The sequence below is a fragment of the Poecile atricapillus genome, chromosome 2 (genome assembly GCF_030490865.1).
Source record: "Poecile atricapillus isolate bPoeAtr1 chromosome 2, bPoeAtr1.hap1, whole genome shotgun sequence".
Classification (NCBI taxonomy): Eukaryota; Metazoa; Chordata; class Aves; order Passeriformes; family Paridae; genus Poecile; species Poecile atricapillus.
The window spans coordinates 78,512,650-78,530,785 of NC_081250.1; the positions used below are offsets into that span (position 1 = coordinate 78,512,650).

General features: G+C 40.3%; 2 protein-coding genes across 2 annotated transcripts in view; both read right to left on the reverse strand.

Moving 5' to 3' along the window:
* The window catches only part of OTULINL (OTU deubiquitinase with linear linkage specificity like), a 35,882-nt gene extending 29,196 nt beyond the window's left edge, over positions 1–6,686 (reverse strand). The window contains exon 1 of the mRNA XM_058833594.1: positions 6,668–6,686. The gene's annotated coding sequence lies outside the window, so the exon portion shown is untranslated. The remainder of the gene's footprint in view (positions 1–6,667) is intronic.
* Positions 6,687–12,951: 6,265 nt separating this feature from the next.
* Positions 12,952–18,136, reverse strand: part of TRIO (trio Rho guanine nucleotide exchange factor) — a 244,569-nt gene continuing 239,384 nt past the window's right edge. The window contains exons 54-57 of the mRNA XM_058830459.1: positions 17,402–17,480; positions 16,573–16,773; positions 16,006–16,144; positions 12,952–14,501 (exon numbers count right to left, since the gene is read on the reverse strand). Of these exons, the coding sequence (XP_058686442.1) occupies positions 13,959–14,501; positions 16,006–16,144; positions 16,573–16,773; positions 17,402–17,480 (962 nt within the window). The 3' untranslated portion in view covers positions 12,952–13,958. The remainder of the gene's footprint in view (positions 14,502–16,005; positions 16,145–16,572; positions 16,774–17,401; positions 17,481–18,136) is intronic.

The following is an 18,136-nucleotide window of genomic DNA, read 5'->3' on the forward strand; positions in this document are numbered from 1 at the left end:
GACATATATTTTCATTAAAAAATTCCTTGTGATAAGAATATAAGAATGAAATTTCCTGTCTGTTCCCATATGGCTTCTTCTTAAATATATATGTACATACAAATTTCCCTGGACCCACCTTCCACCACAGAAATTTTGTCTCACTGAGGTTTGCCTTTAGATGTCTATAGGATTTCTGTAGACCCCAGGGCCCTGCAGGAATCGCTCCCTCATAATGTCAGGCATGCAGAGATCCTGGATGCCACCAATGGGTGTGCACTAAGCAGACAGCACAGCATAGTTCAGGGAGGTCTGATCCATGCTTGGCATGTTGGACTCCAAGCATGATCCATATAGATGAGAGGAGTCGGGAACTGGTGCTTCATCTCAGCTTCTTGCATCCATTTGCACAAGGCAGGTGAGGATTTTGAGTAGTTCCAGGAGAACAAAGCAGAGATCTTTATCCTATGATTAAGAGAAGTGTGCCTTGGATTCTGCTTTTATTTCCTCAAAATTACTTCTAGATTTAATCATCTCTTATGAACAATCTGGATTTATATTACAGCATAAAAATGCTACTTTCTGTGGCAATTCAGGATGACAGTTTGAAGACTCTTGAAGCTGCCAGTAAATTTTTATAGGGTGTTTTAAATTTAAAAGGATCATTAACTGTACAATCCCATAATTGGATCCTTATGTTACAGGTTTTGTTTGAAAGCTCAAATGGTATCTACGTATGTTAATAAACTTATTTTAGCACTGAGAGCACAAATGTGTGACAAATTGCCTTGGAGGAGAAATGAAAGGGAGACCATCTAAACTTTCATTTTTGTGAGGGAAGGAATCTGACATGTTGGGAGCACAGCAGGAAACCAATGAGAAACAGAATGTGCAGCCATTGCTGCTGTTAAATATAGATCCCCAGTTCTGAGGCAGTGCAGAGCCTTGCTCTTGGGGTCTCTTCAGCTAACAGGTGTCTCATGTCCTCAAAACACCTCATGTTCAGGACAAAAACTGAATCAGATGAGGGCATTCTGCCTTTTTCTTCATCTTCTGTAAGAAGTTCCAGAAGGTGTTGGAGCACTTTTCTACAGGTGATACAGACATAATGTTGCTGGATTTTTTCTTTTCTTTTCTTTTTTTTGGTAAAGGTTTTCTTTTTTTTTATTAAGTCTAACGTAACTCTGAAACAGTTTCATTCTGCCATCAATTGCGTATTACAAGTGGAAAACCCCCAAGCAGATGAATCTTTGTGTTTTGCTCCATTTGTTTTTTCCCAGGTAAATGTAGGAACACGTTCCTTCCTCCACTGACCTTCAAGTATTACTCTAACACAGAATGCATTAGCATGAGTCAAATAGTGTGACTACAACAGCATCATGGTAAGGTAAATACCATATAGTTATACTTCCTTCCTTTGGCAATATCTCCAGGAGACAGGCCTCATGAAGAGCTACACCCAGTAGTAAAATGATTTGTGCTGAATAAACAAATACTGAGATGTTATAAAGTCCAACATGGAGCAGAGCCAGAGCTGCGCCACTACTTTTAAGTGGCAATATGTCAGCTGCAAATGAGCAATATGAGAGAAGCCGAGACATTTGTATAGCCAAACTAGTAGGAGCCTAAAATGCCAAAGTTAAGGCTGCAGATGGTAGTAGGTTTTGCAAACTGAACACACTGGGTCTCCATGCATGGACCTATAGCTTTTGAGAGCTTTCCCCCATCCTTCCCCATGCCTAAATGTAACATCAGATTTGCCCTATTTAGGTAATAAATCAAAACATTTTTTAAAAGCAGCCTGTGGCTGAGGGAATGGGAAGTACATGCAAGACAGGTGCTCTACCTTGTATTTTCCTCATCAGAACCAAAGATGGGACTTCACAGTGTAGCACAAGCAAAGATCTCTGCTACCACCCTCCCTCCATTCCTGACTGCTGTGATAGATTGCTCTGCCAAGTCCCACTGTCACAAACAGCTAAAGCAGTTTTGACTTTTTACATAGGAGTTCCATGGTGTGGGTCAGCTGCCTTGCTGGGAACAGGAAGCTGAGGTGTGCCTGTCAGTGACAGATTTAGGATGTAACTCCTCAAAGGGATCCCAGAACATACAGTGTACATCACAACACTGCAAGGCAACAACATTGGTACATACAAATTTTTATAGATAACTTAAGTGCTTGATCTCTTATATATATCTGTGTATATATATGTGTATAGATTCTTCCCAACAAAACCATTCTATACCTGAGCTCTTTGTTTCTAGGACAGGGTACTTTGGGAATAAAGCTGTGCCACCCTGGCATGCGTTTCCTTGTGTCCCTATGGGCCATACACCCCTCCTGTCTGCTGGATGCTCACCACCATAACTGTGGATAACAAATTAGCGTAAGAGCAGGAACTCCCATGCAGCTTTCATGATTTGCCATTTGTACCTCTTCATTTTTTCCCCAATACAAGCATTTCTACACCCCCTCTGCCAAGAGCAGCTCAGAAAGACATTTTAAACTGTTCCATAACTAGCAAAGAGCCCTTTCACCTTCCCTCTCACAAAGTGCTGGATTTAGGAAATCCTTAAGTATGGACAGAAGGGAAGAAGCTGGGGAAATAGAAGACAACTTTAGAGAGAAACTTGAGCAGAGCTCCCTAGAGTGGTACAAAATTCTGGGAACTGTGTTCTCCTGTAGAAAGATTAGAACAGCAGCTCCTGCTAAAGGTAACATTTTTCAGAGTAACACTTCTCTACAATGAAATAACATCATTTTCACTTCCAGTGGCTGGAGAAACACAGAAGTGTACTGAAAAAAAAAAACCCAAACCATCTTGCTGACAAGAAAATCTGCAATAAGGCAGGATGGCAGACGCCCCATGACAGCACTACAGCATAAAAGAGAAGTACAACAGCTGCTGATACTTAAGCCACCCTTTTACTACTTTTTTTGTAGAAGACCTCCAATATTTACACAGAGATGTATTCATCTAATACCTTTTAATCCAATAGGAAGGCTTTTCCCTTGCACTTCTAAAATACAGCATTGCGGGGGGCTCAAGTAACATAGGAGAAGTTGGTATTTCTCTGACTTGGGCAAAAAGTCAGTGTTTGACACCAAGCAAATTTAACCATGGAAAATAAAACCCTGCTTTACACAGGACAGTAATACCAAGGCTCTGAAAAACTTTACAACTTTAGCTGCAGCTTTCACACTGTTAGACTCCACAGCATATACGTGTAGTTTCAATACTTTCTTCTTTTAAAATCACAGTGGTTACTTGCTAATATAGGGACTGATTGTGGGATAGAAATTATAGACTAAGCAAGCGGGATTGTTAGAAAAAAATATTCAAGTTATTTGTGAATAGATCTGTAAAGCAGATAAAGAGCTTGTGTGGAGCACTTGAGTACAGAATGGCATCTGAATGAATGGAAAAGAGCATTACCATTGCCTCATCATTTTTTTTCAAACCAACAGATGGAGTTTAGGCCTTGTAAAATGTTACTCCTCTCAACCCTTGCAACTGACTAACAGAGGAAGGTACATTTCTTGATTATTTGTCAATCCAAACATTACTGACGCGACAGTAAGATTCAACTTTGATCAGTATTTGCACTACTCACCTAACCGTGCACGACTGGGAAAGTGACAGCATGCAAACAGAAACAGATGTTGGCTTTCACAAACAAATGCCATCCTTACCCAGACATAAATCCTTTGGAGAGTGAAAGGGAATCATAGGCTTATCTGCCACGTACTGTCTATCCCAAAACATTCTTACTCAAATATAGTATCTCCATTAAATTCCAAATAAAGATATTTTCCTCTCTCTGAACTTTATCTCTGTAGTCTCTTCGGGACAGTATTTTCCAAGACAAGTGGCAGATACTTCTATGGAAATGCTTTTAACTTGCACAGTGAGATGTTTTGAAGTGATGCCATCTATTTTCTGTAAACTCTTCTCTCTCCTCCACTTGACCCATTAGCTTATCAGAAATAACCGGAAATAGTTTTTTGAGTAAAAATATTGATTACTATTTTGCATATTTGAACAGGTTTCCAAGCCAATTCCCCTCCTTCCTATCTCCAGGGCTTACCATCCTCTGTATTTCTCCCATCCTACTCCAAAGACAGTGAAAGTTGTGTGCAATGTATTGCTCATGGCTGAACTGCTGGATGGTAGTGCACTCTCTAAAGCCACTGGTGACCTAGCAACAACTTACTGCCAGTACAAAGAGGTAGCAAACAGCACTGTGTCAGTGCAGAGAAAAAGACAGTAAGTAAATTAGGTATTTGCTGTAAAGTTCCATATCAAAAAGAAGACAATGTGCAGGCACCATGCCATGGTTTCTGTAGGTGCACCATTCTTCTCTTGGTCAGATTCCAAGGTAGTGGCAGGGATCAGAGGCATGGTTAATGTCCAGTGTTGTCCATGCCTACTCCTACTCCTAGTGTCATCCTAAGGACACGTGTACTCACCTCCTTTCTGTGTTTGCCTACTGTCTTTCACTTATTTCTCCCCAGTCTCCATCTGTCTTGGCCTTCATGAGCACTTTCTGAATTGCCAAATGTTGTGAATTGGAAGTAGCATCCTTGGCTTCTCCAAGAGATCATGCAGAAGAAGCTCATGCTGTTCCCATGTCTTGCTGTTATCACAGCTAACTCAGATTGTGGAAAAGCATAACCACCTATGCCTCTCTTCATCACTGCTATATATCTACTTACAGAGAAAACAAAGGAAAGGAAAATAGCATTTTATGCATTACATTAGTTTGCAACCCCTGAAATTAAAAAAAAAGAACCAAGAATTATATGTGCAGTCAACATATCTTGAAGAAATACATACACATTTCCACATGTATACATCTTTTTCTTTGCAGCATGCTTGCATTCCACTGCAGCTGCCACCCTTTCTTACAGCACCTCATTATCCACATGTGCCAAAGTATTTTGGCACTGTGGCCATTATATCCTTTCTTATCTCACATACAGTGGTCTGTCAGATGGAGGATAGCTGGAGAAACAGCCACAGATGGAGAACACGTCTCAAAGCGTGTGAGTGAATGACCAGTTTTCTCCTGTGGGTGCTCCCATACCTGCCCCACGCTGCATGACAAATCCAGGCAACACCACACACATTCACAGAGTAACTGAATGTGGATCTTAGACTTTTACTGAGCAGCAACAGACCCATCAGACATGGAAACTAAAGAATACAGTAGTGCCTTTGTGCAAATGCAGCTTCCCAATAGTGACTTTGCAAATCACAAGCACAAGGACACATTTCACTGCTGTTGCCTGAGCTGCAGCAAAGAATGCTCTCAGCAAGGGTTGTGGACCTACCTTGACAGTCTTGCTGCAAAACATGGAGACATCAGATAACCAGTGAGACTACTTCCCCAGGTTCACACCATCAGATCATTTAGTTTTGACAATCACCGCAGATGAAGACTGCCCTGAAAGGTTTGATTTTCAGCATAATAACATTTTGTGCGAGTTACGAAGCAAGCCCTCGGCCACAGAAATGTGCTAGATGGAAAACAATTAAAGTAATTTCTTGAGTCCTGGCAGACAGAATACACAGCATTGTCCCAGCATAAGTGCTTAAAAACTCCATGGTAAGTTACCTGGAAGAAGAAAGCATTAGAAGGAACAACTAATAGACTGGAATCTCATGGTCTGTTACAGCGTGTGCCACAATGAACCCATGAGAGTGACCTACGTTCTTGGGGCCCAGAGAGCACTGCTAGAGGTTACTGATGATAAAGACAAAGGGATGGGTCTTCATTTGAGTATCTGAAGACTGCTTATTCAATGGATCAAGAACAGCCTTGAATGAATTCAGGGATGAGAACAGGCTTGGGCAAAGGGCACAGGGTTAAATACAGGGAAAAAGGGGCAGATCTGAGGGTTAAGGTCAAATAGGGACAAGGGAAAATGGTGTAGGGGAGGGGCTAAAGACCAAGAGAATCAATGGGATAACAGGGGTGGAGCAATGTGGCAAAACAAAGCCAATGGGGGTTAAGGGAAGGAAGAACTTTCTAGGAAGGGTAGATAAATGGCAAACAGGGGGTGAACAAGGGTGACACCAATTTCCACAAATCACTAGAACACCAGAACTCAAAAGGCACCAACATGTGACTGCAAAGCCTGTGGGAACAAGGTTTTCCCCACCCTAACCTAGAGGGGCATCTCCCCTCTCCCGAGATGCCCCCTCCAGGGTCGAGGCATTTTGGCAACAGGCCCCTGGGACTCCACAATGCTCCTGGAAGAAAAAATGTTTAAGGAAAGGTAAAGCTGTTACAGATGATTGCCTCATCCATATCATGACTACCAGTGTAACAGGAATTCAGCTAAGATTTTCATATTTAAAAATTCCCTAGAGAGTGGGATGAGAGGAAACAGAGCCCCTTATCACAAGCAGATGAGTTCCCCAAGGAGATACTGACACCTACATTGCAACCTTGTACTGTATCACATATCAAATTACTTATACTATACGTAGACTTCATTAAATACAGAACATCGTATTTACATTTTAAAAAATAATAGACTATTAAACAGGTGGAGATCTTGAAAAGGAAACGGATGGCTGGATATTAAGTGAAAAATCAGGCCCCCTCACAAAAATCAGTACTTTATCCAAAAAGAAAAATAACAACTAGACTCACTTTAGGTTGGAGAACCATTACCCACCTGAGCTGTGGGATGAAGTACAGTAACAAGCTTCATGTCCTTTGGAGCAGGTCTGAAAAGCCATGTACAATTCCGAGCTGTCACTCACAATCAGCAGTCAAGGTAAATGCAGCAATCATCACCAGATTTACACCCCTGCCTTTCTTTGTGAAGGATCCTTGGTAGAAATGAGTTTAGGCCTCCATGAAACTCCATGAGCAATGAAAAATTTTGACATTCAGGCACTTTTTGGTGGTGATCAAGTTACCTTCAGGATGCCCCATCCTAAAAGCTTCCCTTTAATGTTTTCATGACATTCTTTTTCCATGTATGAATCAGCCAGGGCTGTCCACTGGCATCTAAGACTCCCAACAACAGCAACGAACTCAGAACACACTGATGACTGCACTAACTGGGACTAGCACAGATTCACAGATTCGAGTTTTCCTGGCAAGCAAAGAGTCCAGAACCCTGCAAGGCCCAGGAGAACACTCCATCACCAAAGAAGGAAGCACTCTTTCACCATCAGTCTTGAGAGATGGTAAATTAAATGACATCATTCTGCAAATACTCAGTGGATCTTGGCATCACTGAAGGGAAAGTCTGAGAGCTTGAAGAACTGTCCATCTCAAGGGATCACATGGTCTTCAGCGACACACAGGCAAGACATGTAAAAACAGATAAGATACATGATGTAAATTGACCAGAAGTGATTACACAAGACTCCCAGTGGTACGAGGCAAGCTTTCAGCTGCTGCCAGCTCCTCCTCAGCCTTGAGGGTAACCCTTGGGATCACAAGCCCTCATGGAGACTGAGTTTAGAGTGTGCCAAGTGAATTCCTGGTGCTGACTACTGCCAGTGGAGACTTCAGGAAGCTTAATGTGAAATTTCTGCAAGTAATATTTGTAGATACTCCTGATATATGAGTTCACTGGAGAAACAAACTTCCTGCTTGAGACCTAAATAAATATTTTTTGTTGAACTGAGGTGCTAGTGTCACTAAAATCAGTATCTAATATTTAATGTGAAAGGGGCAGAGTTTCAGCTTAATCAAGTCCAAGGCAGGTTACACTTCCCTCTCTCAGGACAAAAAAAAATGGCTCCAGGAGCTGGCAAGAAAAGTCCTGCAAAAGAAGTACTTGGAAAAAGTCAGGGGAGCTAGGCTGGCTATCCTAGTAGTAAAAAGAAAGTCAGCAATAGTCAGCTTCTATTTGTTTAATATAAGAGATCTCTATACTCAGTTCCATCAGAACAACTGCTCCCTAAGGAAATTGTAATACCTCAGCTTTGTCTAGGAAATAAAGTGGCTTAACAAAAGAAAATTATTATTCATGGGGGATATGCTGAAGGAGGAATTGAAGATTTGCACATATGGTCATGGACTCTAAATGAACCACTGAAGCTCAACTTGGCAACATGATCTCAGGATTTATTATTCTACAAAGTATCAGCTCAAAAGAAGTCAAACACTTGAAATTTTTAGAAAAGGAATAGAGAACGAAGTGTCGTTTTCCAGCTGTGTAAGTTAAGATGCACCTGCATCATAAATATTGTAAGAGGTTTGCCTCCTCCCATCATAGAAAATACACAACTTGGAACTAGGGAAGGGCAATTAAGATGAGAAATAGCTTCCTCATGAGGAATGAACAGACTGGTACTCTTCAGCTTGGTAAACAGATGACCAAATGAAAAGCAAGTAGCAGATCATAAAACAAAGGTAGGACACGAAAGTTGGGGGGGTAATGAACTGTCCATTAAAAGCTTCAGAGATATCAAAGGAGGATGTCAGTGGGTTCTTGGCACAATACATAGTTCAACTTTGTAACCTGTTGCTGCACAAAGTTGTGGCTACCACTGGTTTACTGCTATTCTAAACCAACAATTATGTGTTAAGTAAATCTCAAAGGACTTTTCTTCCATGAGATACAAAGTCATAATTTTGTAGAAAGACCATTGAGTATGACAGATGAGAATACACTGGGGTGGTAATGGACAGAATATTTTTTGGGAGCTGAAAATTCAGTCTGAAGAGATTGTGGTGTTGCTCTGGTGTTCAGATTTCATCCTTTCTATACCTATTTGTCCTCTTTGGATAGAAGACATTTTCCTTCAGAAAATTTGAACCTTGAGAACCAATATATTACAGGCATAATGATGGAATCTGAAGCTTCAGCAGCAGCAACTGATGCAGTTTCAAGTACCTCATCTTCACATTTCCTTGAACAACAAAGACAAAAATTCCCTCCAGCAGTCAAGAAAATGCACATTAAGATAAAAGCTCATGAGAAGTCAGTGTTCAGATTACTGCTCATGACAATTAGACAATGAAAGGATCATTCCAGTAGAGAGCTCAAAGAATCTATGTATTAAACCTGAAATGTATCTCTAGCCTATTCCACCATTTTAACCTATAACCCGTGAAGAAAACTGGAAGCTTGTCCTTTCCTCTCATAGTAGGGTTGGTTGATAATGGCTTTTTTTATTGGAAGGCACAGATTGGCTGGTGGGAGTTTATGATTAACAGGCCTGGTGCTGGCACTCTGGACATTACCTAGGGGGAGAGCAGACTGCTCCACTCAGTATCTCCAACTGCCCCTCCAGCCCCATTCCCCCAAAGACTTCTGGAGAGGGCTAAGGGCAGTGACTTAGAGGAGATAAGCGTTCCTGTTTTGAGGACAACATGAGAGAAGTATATTCTCCTGCTCCTACACCTCAGGCTCCTAGTCCTGTGGCAGGTCAGTGAAATGGGAGATGCCATTCCTGTGCTGATGCTCAGTGTTACAGCATGGCACTGAGGACCACTGAGTGCAGTTACCTGGGAAATGCTGAGGCGACCACCAGGCATGTGAAGCAGGGTGTTTGGTCTCTACTCATCAGGAAGGAGAGAGAACAGAGAGAACATCATGTTCCTGCATTATAATGCAACAGAAAGAGCCTTTTGTCTTCTGACAGCATGAGGTGATATGAATGTGCAAAAAATATTGGAAGCAGAAACTCTACGGATGGAAAACCTGTCTGTTACTCTCCAATATAACCTTCATCAAGATTTAATTTTAGGAAAGAAAGAAATTCAGAAGTTGTTTGTCTGAGGGATAAAGCAGCGGTTCTGACAAAAGCACCACAATACTTGGAGCTCATTTAAACAAATGAAGAAACTTCCTTGGTTCCACCTACCTCTACATGCACCTGAATGCCTACAGCAGAGACATTAGTAACACCTCCACACTGAGTCTATTCATACACTAATCCCTAGCACATGGATACCCTGCTGTATGCAGCAAAGATTGCCTGAACAAATACTTCACCAAATACCAGCTACTCAGAGATTACATTACCCACAGCTGGCAGTTCGGTATATTCCTGTCTTCACTTCTCTTAACATCTTTGGGAATCATGGAGCTTAACCTCAAGTCAGCCATCCTTGGTACCATTCATTTCTTACTCACCAGCTTTCAAACAGAGTCCTACACTGACACCCTCTGTGGTAGGGTTTTAATGCTTCCTGGCAATGTCATGCAGTATGTTACATGCAAAGAACATCCATTATGTTTTCAGGGATTTTTCACTACCTGTCAGGTTTGCTTGGTTACTGAAATATTTTCAAGAAGCCAGATGCTTTTTCTGTGTCATTCTGAAGGATATCTGTTGTGCCCTGGCCTGACCCCGTACTTTTGGATTTGGAGTAAGAAAAAATAATTTTTTTTTTCTTCTATTCATCAACACATTAATAATCCCATCTGAGAATGACTTACAGTCAACAGGATCATAGGTTAGGCCTCTGCCCATTAGGAAGACAATGTAGGTTGCTTCCCTGATCATGGAAATGTTATCTACTCAGGTTTTATGCTTAGCAGTTGCACAATGGCCTTTAAGTTAATCAGTGTTCATTACACATACAAGGAAGAATGGGCCTCCCAACCTCAACTTTAAAAGTACTATCTAATGCACCGAGGTCAGGCAACCTCGTCTCTTCCTAAACTATCAGTGATTTGGGGTGTGTTATCAGGAAGAAACACTTAAGTGTCTTCTCTTGAATCTCCCTGTTTATTTCCCCCCCATTCAGCTGTGACATTGACTGCCATTCTCTATGCTCTACAGTATTCCCACATCAGGGCCTCACACCAGCTGCTCTGACCCATGTTTTTGGTCTCCACTCTCTATCAGCCTGCAGTGCTGCTTTGTGGTACGCAGGATAGTCAACAACTGTGCCAAATCAACTCCAAGTGGCATTTGCAGCCACAATTACACAATCTGGGGAAACAAAAGGACCTTCTATTATCTCTTCAAAAGCATTTAAATAGATTTACAAGTAGAAGATCCGAAGCTCAAGATCATCATTGAAGCTTTGTGCACCTGGAAGCTCTTGCACCAAACTGCAGGTTTTTGTGCAATACACTGGTTGTCCCAAGTAAGGGGCTCATGGAGAGGATGAGAAAGAGCACACTCCTGTTTTCATGTGAACCAAAGAATCCATCTCTGCTACTTGAAACACCTACAAGTGCATTAATTGTCTGTAAAGCACTTGGGTAACTTATCCCTAACTTAGTACATCTTCAGGCAAGAACCATTCCACAAAGCATGTGGCCATCTACTGCCCTGTCATAGAAAAAGCTTCTAATGGCTCATCCTTGTGAATAGGTCCTTCCTGAATATCCTCTGTCTTTCTATATGTAATATGTCTCTCCTAGTTGTCTCTCCCAGTAAGTAATAAAAAGACTGTTTTATCACCTGTCAGGGAATAGCAGTAAAGAGCAGGGAAAGAATCCTGTATACAATTCAGCAACAAGCATAAACACTCTGTATTGTTCCCTGACTTTTCACTTAATTTTGAATTGTAAATGGTTACTAATTGCAGAAAAGGGAGGAAGATAAATATACACAATAAGAAGCTTTTCTGCTTTATGAGTTTAGTTGCAAATCCCAAATCTTTATACTTGAAAGTAACTTTTCTTCATAATGAATTAGGAATGCCTGAAAGTTGTGGGAAATCTGTTCCCCGGCTTAATACTAAACTGAAATATGATCCTTTGGTCTTTTACTGGGAACATCTGGTAGAAAACTCTACTGTTTAAAATTTACTAGCTAATAAAGACCATAATACATTTCCACAGTTAGAGAGTTATGCATATTTTATATAAAAGCATCCATGACACTACAAAGCACTCAACACTTAGAGCAAAGGCAAATATTATTTTGTACGTCATGAAGGAAAGATACATCATTGCAATTTAAAATTAATTTCATGGCAATAAAGTAACATACTTTTTTTTAAAATACAGAGCCAAATTAAAATATAGCCAAACCTAAACTGTCAAACTCCTTAAAGCAAGAGATCAGACAATTATGTCAAATATGTTTAATTTTTTTCAAAATAACTGATGGCAAAATAAAATATTTACATCATGTCATACTGTGTAAACATGTAACGTCACTGTACAAAGAAATATACATGCAAAATAAAGCAAAAAATTTAACTAAAACAATAAAGGAAAATAATACAGAAACATAATGATATGAGGTTGGTACGAATACACATCCAGTTTTCGAAGTCAGTTGTTTTCTTTTAAAAAGTTTCTGTACAACTTTACAAAAAAACCCAAAAAACAAAACAAACCAAAAAAAACCCACCCCAAAACAAAACAAAAAGAATAAATAGGATACAGTGGAAGCCACAAAGCTCAAAACTAACCCAAGCTAGGTTATGGCTTAACAACCCATATATCTAACTCTTGTGGATGTCGGCTTGGTTTCCTTCAACATGGCATTTCACACAAACATAGATGACAACACACCCACATGAACTCAGTGATGCACAGAAAACCATCTCTTTTTAAATATCTCACGCTAATAGTACTTCAACCTTAAAAACAGTTACTAAGACAATTACATTACATGTCCAATTCTCCTTATCTGACTGCTATTTTCCAAATGTATTCTTCACCAAAGACCACAAGATTAATTTGTTCATTTCACAGAAAGAAATAAAAAAACTTAGATTTGAAAATTCTAAAAAGTAGTTAAGTGTTGAGACTGATTTGGGGAAAGTCAGACTTTGGCATTTTAAATATCATAATAAATTTTAAGAAGTGTCACTCTACTTCTTAACTGGTTTGACATTTGGGATACGAATCTCTCTCTCTCTCTTTTCAATTTTTTTCTTTTTAACAATCCTTAAAACTGACTAGTCTTGACTAAATTCTATGCTAACCCTCATCTTAAACTAAAAATTACAGTGGGGTACAACACACCCACCCATACCCACCCAGAACCCCCAATCACACAAACAAAACCATAAAGCTCGCCGTACTAAGTATGTGCTTTTTCTATATATTTATTACAGTTACAACAGAGGTCCTCATAAATAGTTGCATAAAATGTTAAAGCCACAACATTGCACATGATATGAAAGAAAACAAAATCCCAAATGAGTGCATTTACAGTATTTTATCCTGCTGTATACTGCTTGACAATTGGGTCAGCAAGCTGGGCACCAACCCAAGGTTCTTTTCTGGTGGGACAGTGACTACTGACCCAAACTGAAGACCCGCACAGTGGCATACCACCATTTAGGAAGGAGGGGAGAAAAAAGGATAAAAGGAGGGGGAAAAAAATTACAGACCGAAGGCAGGTAACAGTCTATATACAAGTAAGGCCTACATTTTATCAGAGCAAAACAATTCATTCTATTTGTATGCAAAATCTTTTGAGGTTGGATGCACTTAAAAGCAGAGTCTGATCTCAGTGCACTGCTACGTGAGATACATACAGGCGAGGCAACTGGAAAGCTCTAGGACCAAGTGAAAACCAGATGTTATAAATGGAGGCGGTACCAATGAGCAGCCATTTTGGTGAGTCTTCTCCAGGCATGATCTGATTTTTGTGTAACACCAGTGCTTTAAACATAGGCATTTCTTCCTTGAATAAATCATGAAAACGGTAGCTAAGTTCACTTGCAAAATTCAACTCTTGTTTATTAAAAAAACTATTTTTTTTTGCAGAAACCTGAATAAAATACTGTTGCTGTATCGCTTGTGACTGCTTTTTGCTGAGTACAGTGCTATTGTCCTCCACCCCCGTGAAGTCTGCATCTCCAGTCCCCCGCACCACCCTGCGTGGGTCCCCGTGGAATGCATTTGCACACGAACATTCACTAGCAGCTGGTTGGCTTGGGGTTTGCTTTCCTCAAAATTCAAGTCAACAGCTGATTGGCAGAAGGAGTCTATCTCCAGTCTGATTGATTGGCAGGAGGAGTCCATCTCCAGTCTGATTGATTGGCAGGTGAAAGAGAATGAGAGAGAACTTCAAGCAAGGTCAAACTCTTGGCAAGAGCCTGCTCTGTAAGAAGTTTTTAATGCTACGGATGGGCCGAACATCATTCTGGTGTTTTCGCCGCTCAATGAATGAAGTCAGTCTGGATATATCAATGCTGTCAGCACTTTTGCTATTCCCCAGCTGCAGCCATTGCTCCTGGAGGGCCAGTGCAGCCGAGGGACGCTTAGCTGGGTCATCCTGAAGTAGGAAGCATACAAAATCTTTGGCCTTCTGGCTAACTCCTTTGAAGTAGTCATCTGGGAAACTAAAGTCTAAGCGGCAAATATTCAGGCAAGTTTCCTCTACACTTTCATCCAGAAAAGGAGAGACGCCACTAAGAAGGACATAAGTGAGCACTCCAATGCTCCAAACATCTGAAGTGAGTGAAACAGGATTTCCAAGAATAATTTCAGGAGCTGCAAACTCTGGGTTTCCAAGTAACTGGTGGATATAATACATGGTATTGAGCTGGACTGCATCTCCAAAGTCAGCCAGTTTTATTGTTGGCTTAGTGGAACTCTGGTCCACCAAAATATTTTCAGGCTAGAAAACATAAAAGCAAAAGTTAAAATGTCTTTTTTCAAGTCAGTCTAACACACATTTAATGCTCCAACTTAACAGCTTCCCAGCCTGGTGTGGTCAGCTCTAGAACATCAGTAGCTGCACTCTCTAAGGATCACTGCAGAAGGCCAGCTCTGCAAAGCTCTGAGGCGGTCTTAACAAGGCTTCCTCAGAACAACCAGCAGGTGGGTTCTTGCCTATTGCAACATGCAATGAATTTGCTTTAGCTCCTGGCACTATATTCTTTGCACGAAATATAGTCCTGCCAGTTGATACTTCAGTTGTTTATGACAGCAGCTTTGCAAAGCTTCACAGGAACTGTGTTTCAAAACTTAAGCTTAGGGAACAGCAATTACAAATAGAGGGTGAATAAAGCAACTGCTCCATTTGTTTTATGACAGAGACAACAAAACCCTTGCATTTAAAGACTGGAAGACTTCGTAGATATTTACATGATGCTTTCAACAGAATCCAGCTTTATTTGGCAACTCTTTCATGTAATGCAGCTGTACAGATGGAAGACAAACCCTATTAGGAGACTATGGCAGCAGAAGATCCTGTTGGATGCACATGACTTCAAGAGAACTGCCCCATTATTGGTGAGCTGAAAGTGGAATTATTTATACAGTTTTATTTTTAAAGCTACTGCTGCTGTAGCTGTAATCTCTGCAAAGTACAAGCAACTTACCTACAACTGGTTTTTAATTAGTTCATCTGTATGTGAGACCAGAAAAAGTACTGGTGAACTCTGTATAGTATACTAGAAAAAATTTAATGGTATGAAGACCCAAAATGAGTTCTGCTTGGAAAACAGAAGTACATGGAGGGAAGAGACTCAGGTTGCTTTTTCTCACCATGACCCCATTTGGCTAAAGACCCTGCCTATAAAGATAACTTGTCAATGCTAAAATTATTATTCATATACAGGTGAAAAAAAAAAGTATAAAGAGTAAGTTTTTAATTAATATTTATATTAAGACCTTCTCACATAGTATTTTTTTACTGGAATGCTTCAAACTCTTGTGTCTCAAGTAACACACAAAGGGAAGAACAAAGGCCCAAAGAGGCACCATTCATGTAGATATCACAGCCCTCAAAGTACAAAGATGAGAAACATCTTTGCAGCAAAAGAGGAAAAGCAGTCTCTTTCACAATAAACACTATGCTTCTTGAGAAAGAAATGGATTTCTTCTGCAAGTTTATCAGAAAGCAAATAAATAAATAATCAAGTAAAACTTCCTGTTAGCACAAAGGGCCACACTGGGCAAGTGAGTTATAAGGATATCCTAAAGCATGGGGAATTGAAAGTTTCTGCTTCACTGGCTATGAGTGATGTAAAGCATTTGGGAATGGAGCCCCAAGCCATATCCTTCATGACTCTCAAAGCATTTCAGAGTTCTATGTTCCCAGCTTCAGGTTTTATAGAAGAGAGAGATTTTTATGTCTGGAATGATGCACACTGTCCAGAATCCCGCTAACACCTCACCTTTAGGTCCAAATGTGCTATTCTGCAGTTATGAAGATACTGCACAGCTTCCAGAATCTCTCCCAGGTAGAGTCTGATCTTCCCTTCTGTGAGGCTTCCCCATCGCACAACGTAGTCTAGAAGGCGACCCTGGTCAGCCCTGTTAGAATTACAAAGGTTGTATTTTGGCTTAATCCATGCATCAGAACTGGAAAAAAAAAACTTAAGAGGCTACAGACTACAGCAGTAACTGTAGCCTGCAGAGATTACAAGACAGAGGACTAGGGTATGAAGAGGAGATTTCACATCAAGCTACCAGATCACAACATTTCTAATTCATTTTTGTGGCCATTTGATGAAAAAATACCATTGAACCTTCAGACTAAGATAATCATCCACATGCCAATTTCATATCTCTATTTGTTCCCTTCTGAGTATTAAACTCGACATTTTAGTAACAGCATTAGACAACTGCAGTATTTTACTTAGGTATTTTCAAACTGCTTTGACATTTTAGAGCTCCGTATTCATAAATCACCATAAATGCCCCGAGAAGTCAGGTTTACAGGTAATTTAGAGTCCACACACATTTCTAACACTAGTACGTAGCTGGTGGAGGTCTCAAAGGTATCGAGAAGGCCAATGAGCTGGGGATGCTGAAGATTCTGCATGACTCCAAGTTCATGGGTAACCTGGTCTCGCTTCATCAACTTCTTATTCACAAACTTAGTGGCTACTGCTCGCTTGGTTCCCTTCTGGTCACACTTCTTAACGACAGAAAATCTGCCCCTGGAACACAACAATGAAAGGAAATAATTAACCAAGAGATTCAATAAGGGCATACTTTTACTTGAAAGATACACTCCATGAGATCTAATCTTAGATCTCTAGTAAGTTACCCTTAGAGAGAATGTTATGGGCATGAGAATTTTCAGTGCATGCATCTACTAAAAATTGTGCCTGTAGAAACTCGACAGAGATCTGTTATATCACACTTGCAGACAACTTGTCAGAGTAATAACCAGCTTTCAAAGGTCATCATTTGGACAACTGTGTGGACAACACAGTTGGACAGCTGTATATTCTACATGACTTATTTTGCCCCATTTTCTTCTGTCTGTTGTTTTCATTCCCTAAACAAGAAGGTTTAGGAGAACTTCACTACAGAAGCAGTGAAGGCACGCTTAAAAAAAAACAACTCCCTTTTTCTATGATACCACTTCAGCCTAATTGCATTCTGTTTATGCAATGCCACCTAGTCTCAGTAAAATTTTTGCTTCATCACTTCTATTTAATCCAACAAAATTCTGGCCTTTTAGGCTCATACATTAAGTATTTATTAAGAAGAATTTAATTTTTGAAAGAGAAGTCAGTATTTTGAGATAGACAGCTTTGAAGATCAGCATACAGAACGCACCTGCCAAGCTCAGCCACTTCACTATAGTGGGAATCAAAGTTGTCTTTCCAGATTACCATGATCCCATCACTTCCAGGACCTAAACAAACAAATAAACAAAAGGACAAGATTTAATGTCCAAGATTTAATATACTCAGATCCCTTGGCTATGAGGGGAATCACCCCGTCTTATTAATCCCCATGACACACAGGGTGGCAACAGGACAAACGGGATTATACACCAGGGCAGTCCAGCCAATGCAGTAGAACAAATTCTATAGTGGAAACAATTCAGTTTACAGTGGGAACTGTCTGTACAGGAATGAGTAACCTTAGCAAGCTGAGGGACACAGTAAAAAGAAAAGACATCTTACATTATACCTCATAATCCATAATATACTTGCCATTGGAACAAAAAGTGGCAAGGCAGTGTAGAAGCTACCTTAGAGACCAACTCTTATTTTTCAGGAAACATTAGTATAAAGACCAAAATTTCCCTTCCAGCCTTTTTTCTATATTGCAAAACACTCATCCAAGGGCTTAGCTACTCTCTGTCTTGGGTCAGTGAGCAGGAAGTGCCTGAAATAATCACCACCTCAATATGTTGTCAGTAAGACACTTCCTGTGGCTACCAATAGGCAGAGCTCAAAGTGGCACCACTGAATATAAACACACAAACTTTTCACACAAAAAGATGTGAAAGGATCACATTTTTTTACAGTCTGGTTTAAAATTCCAGGAAAACAGCAAAGCTCT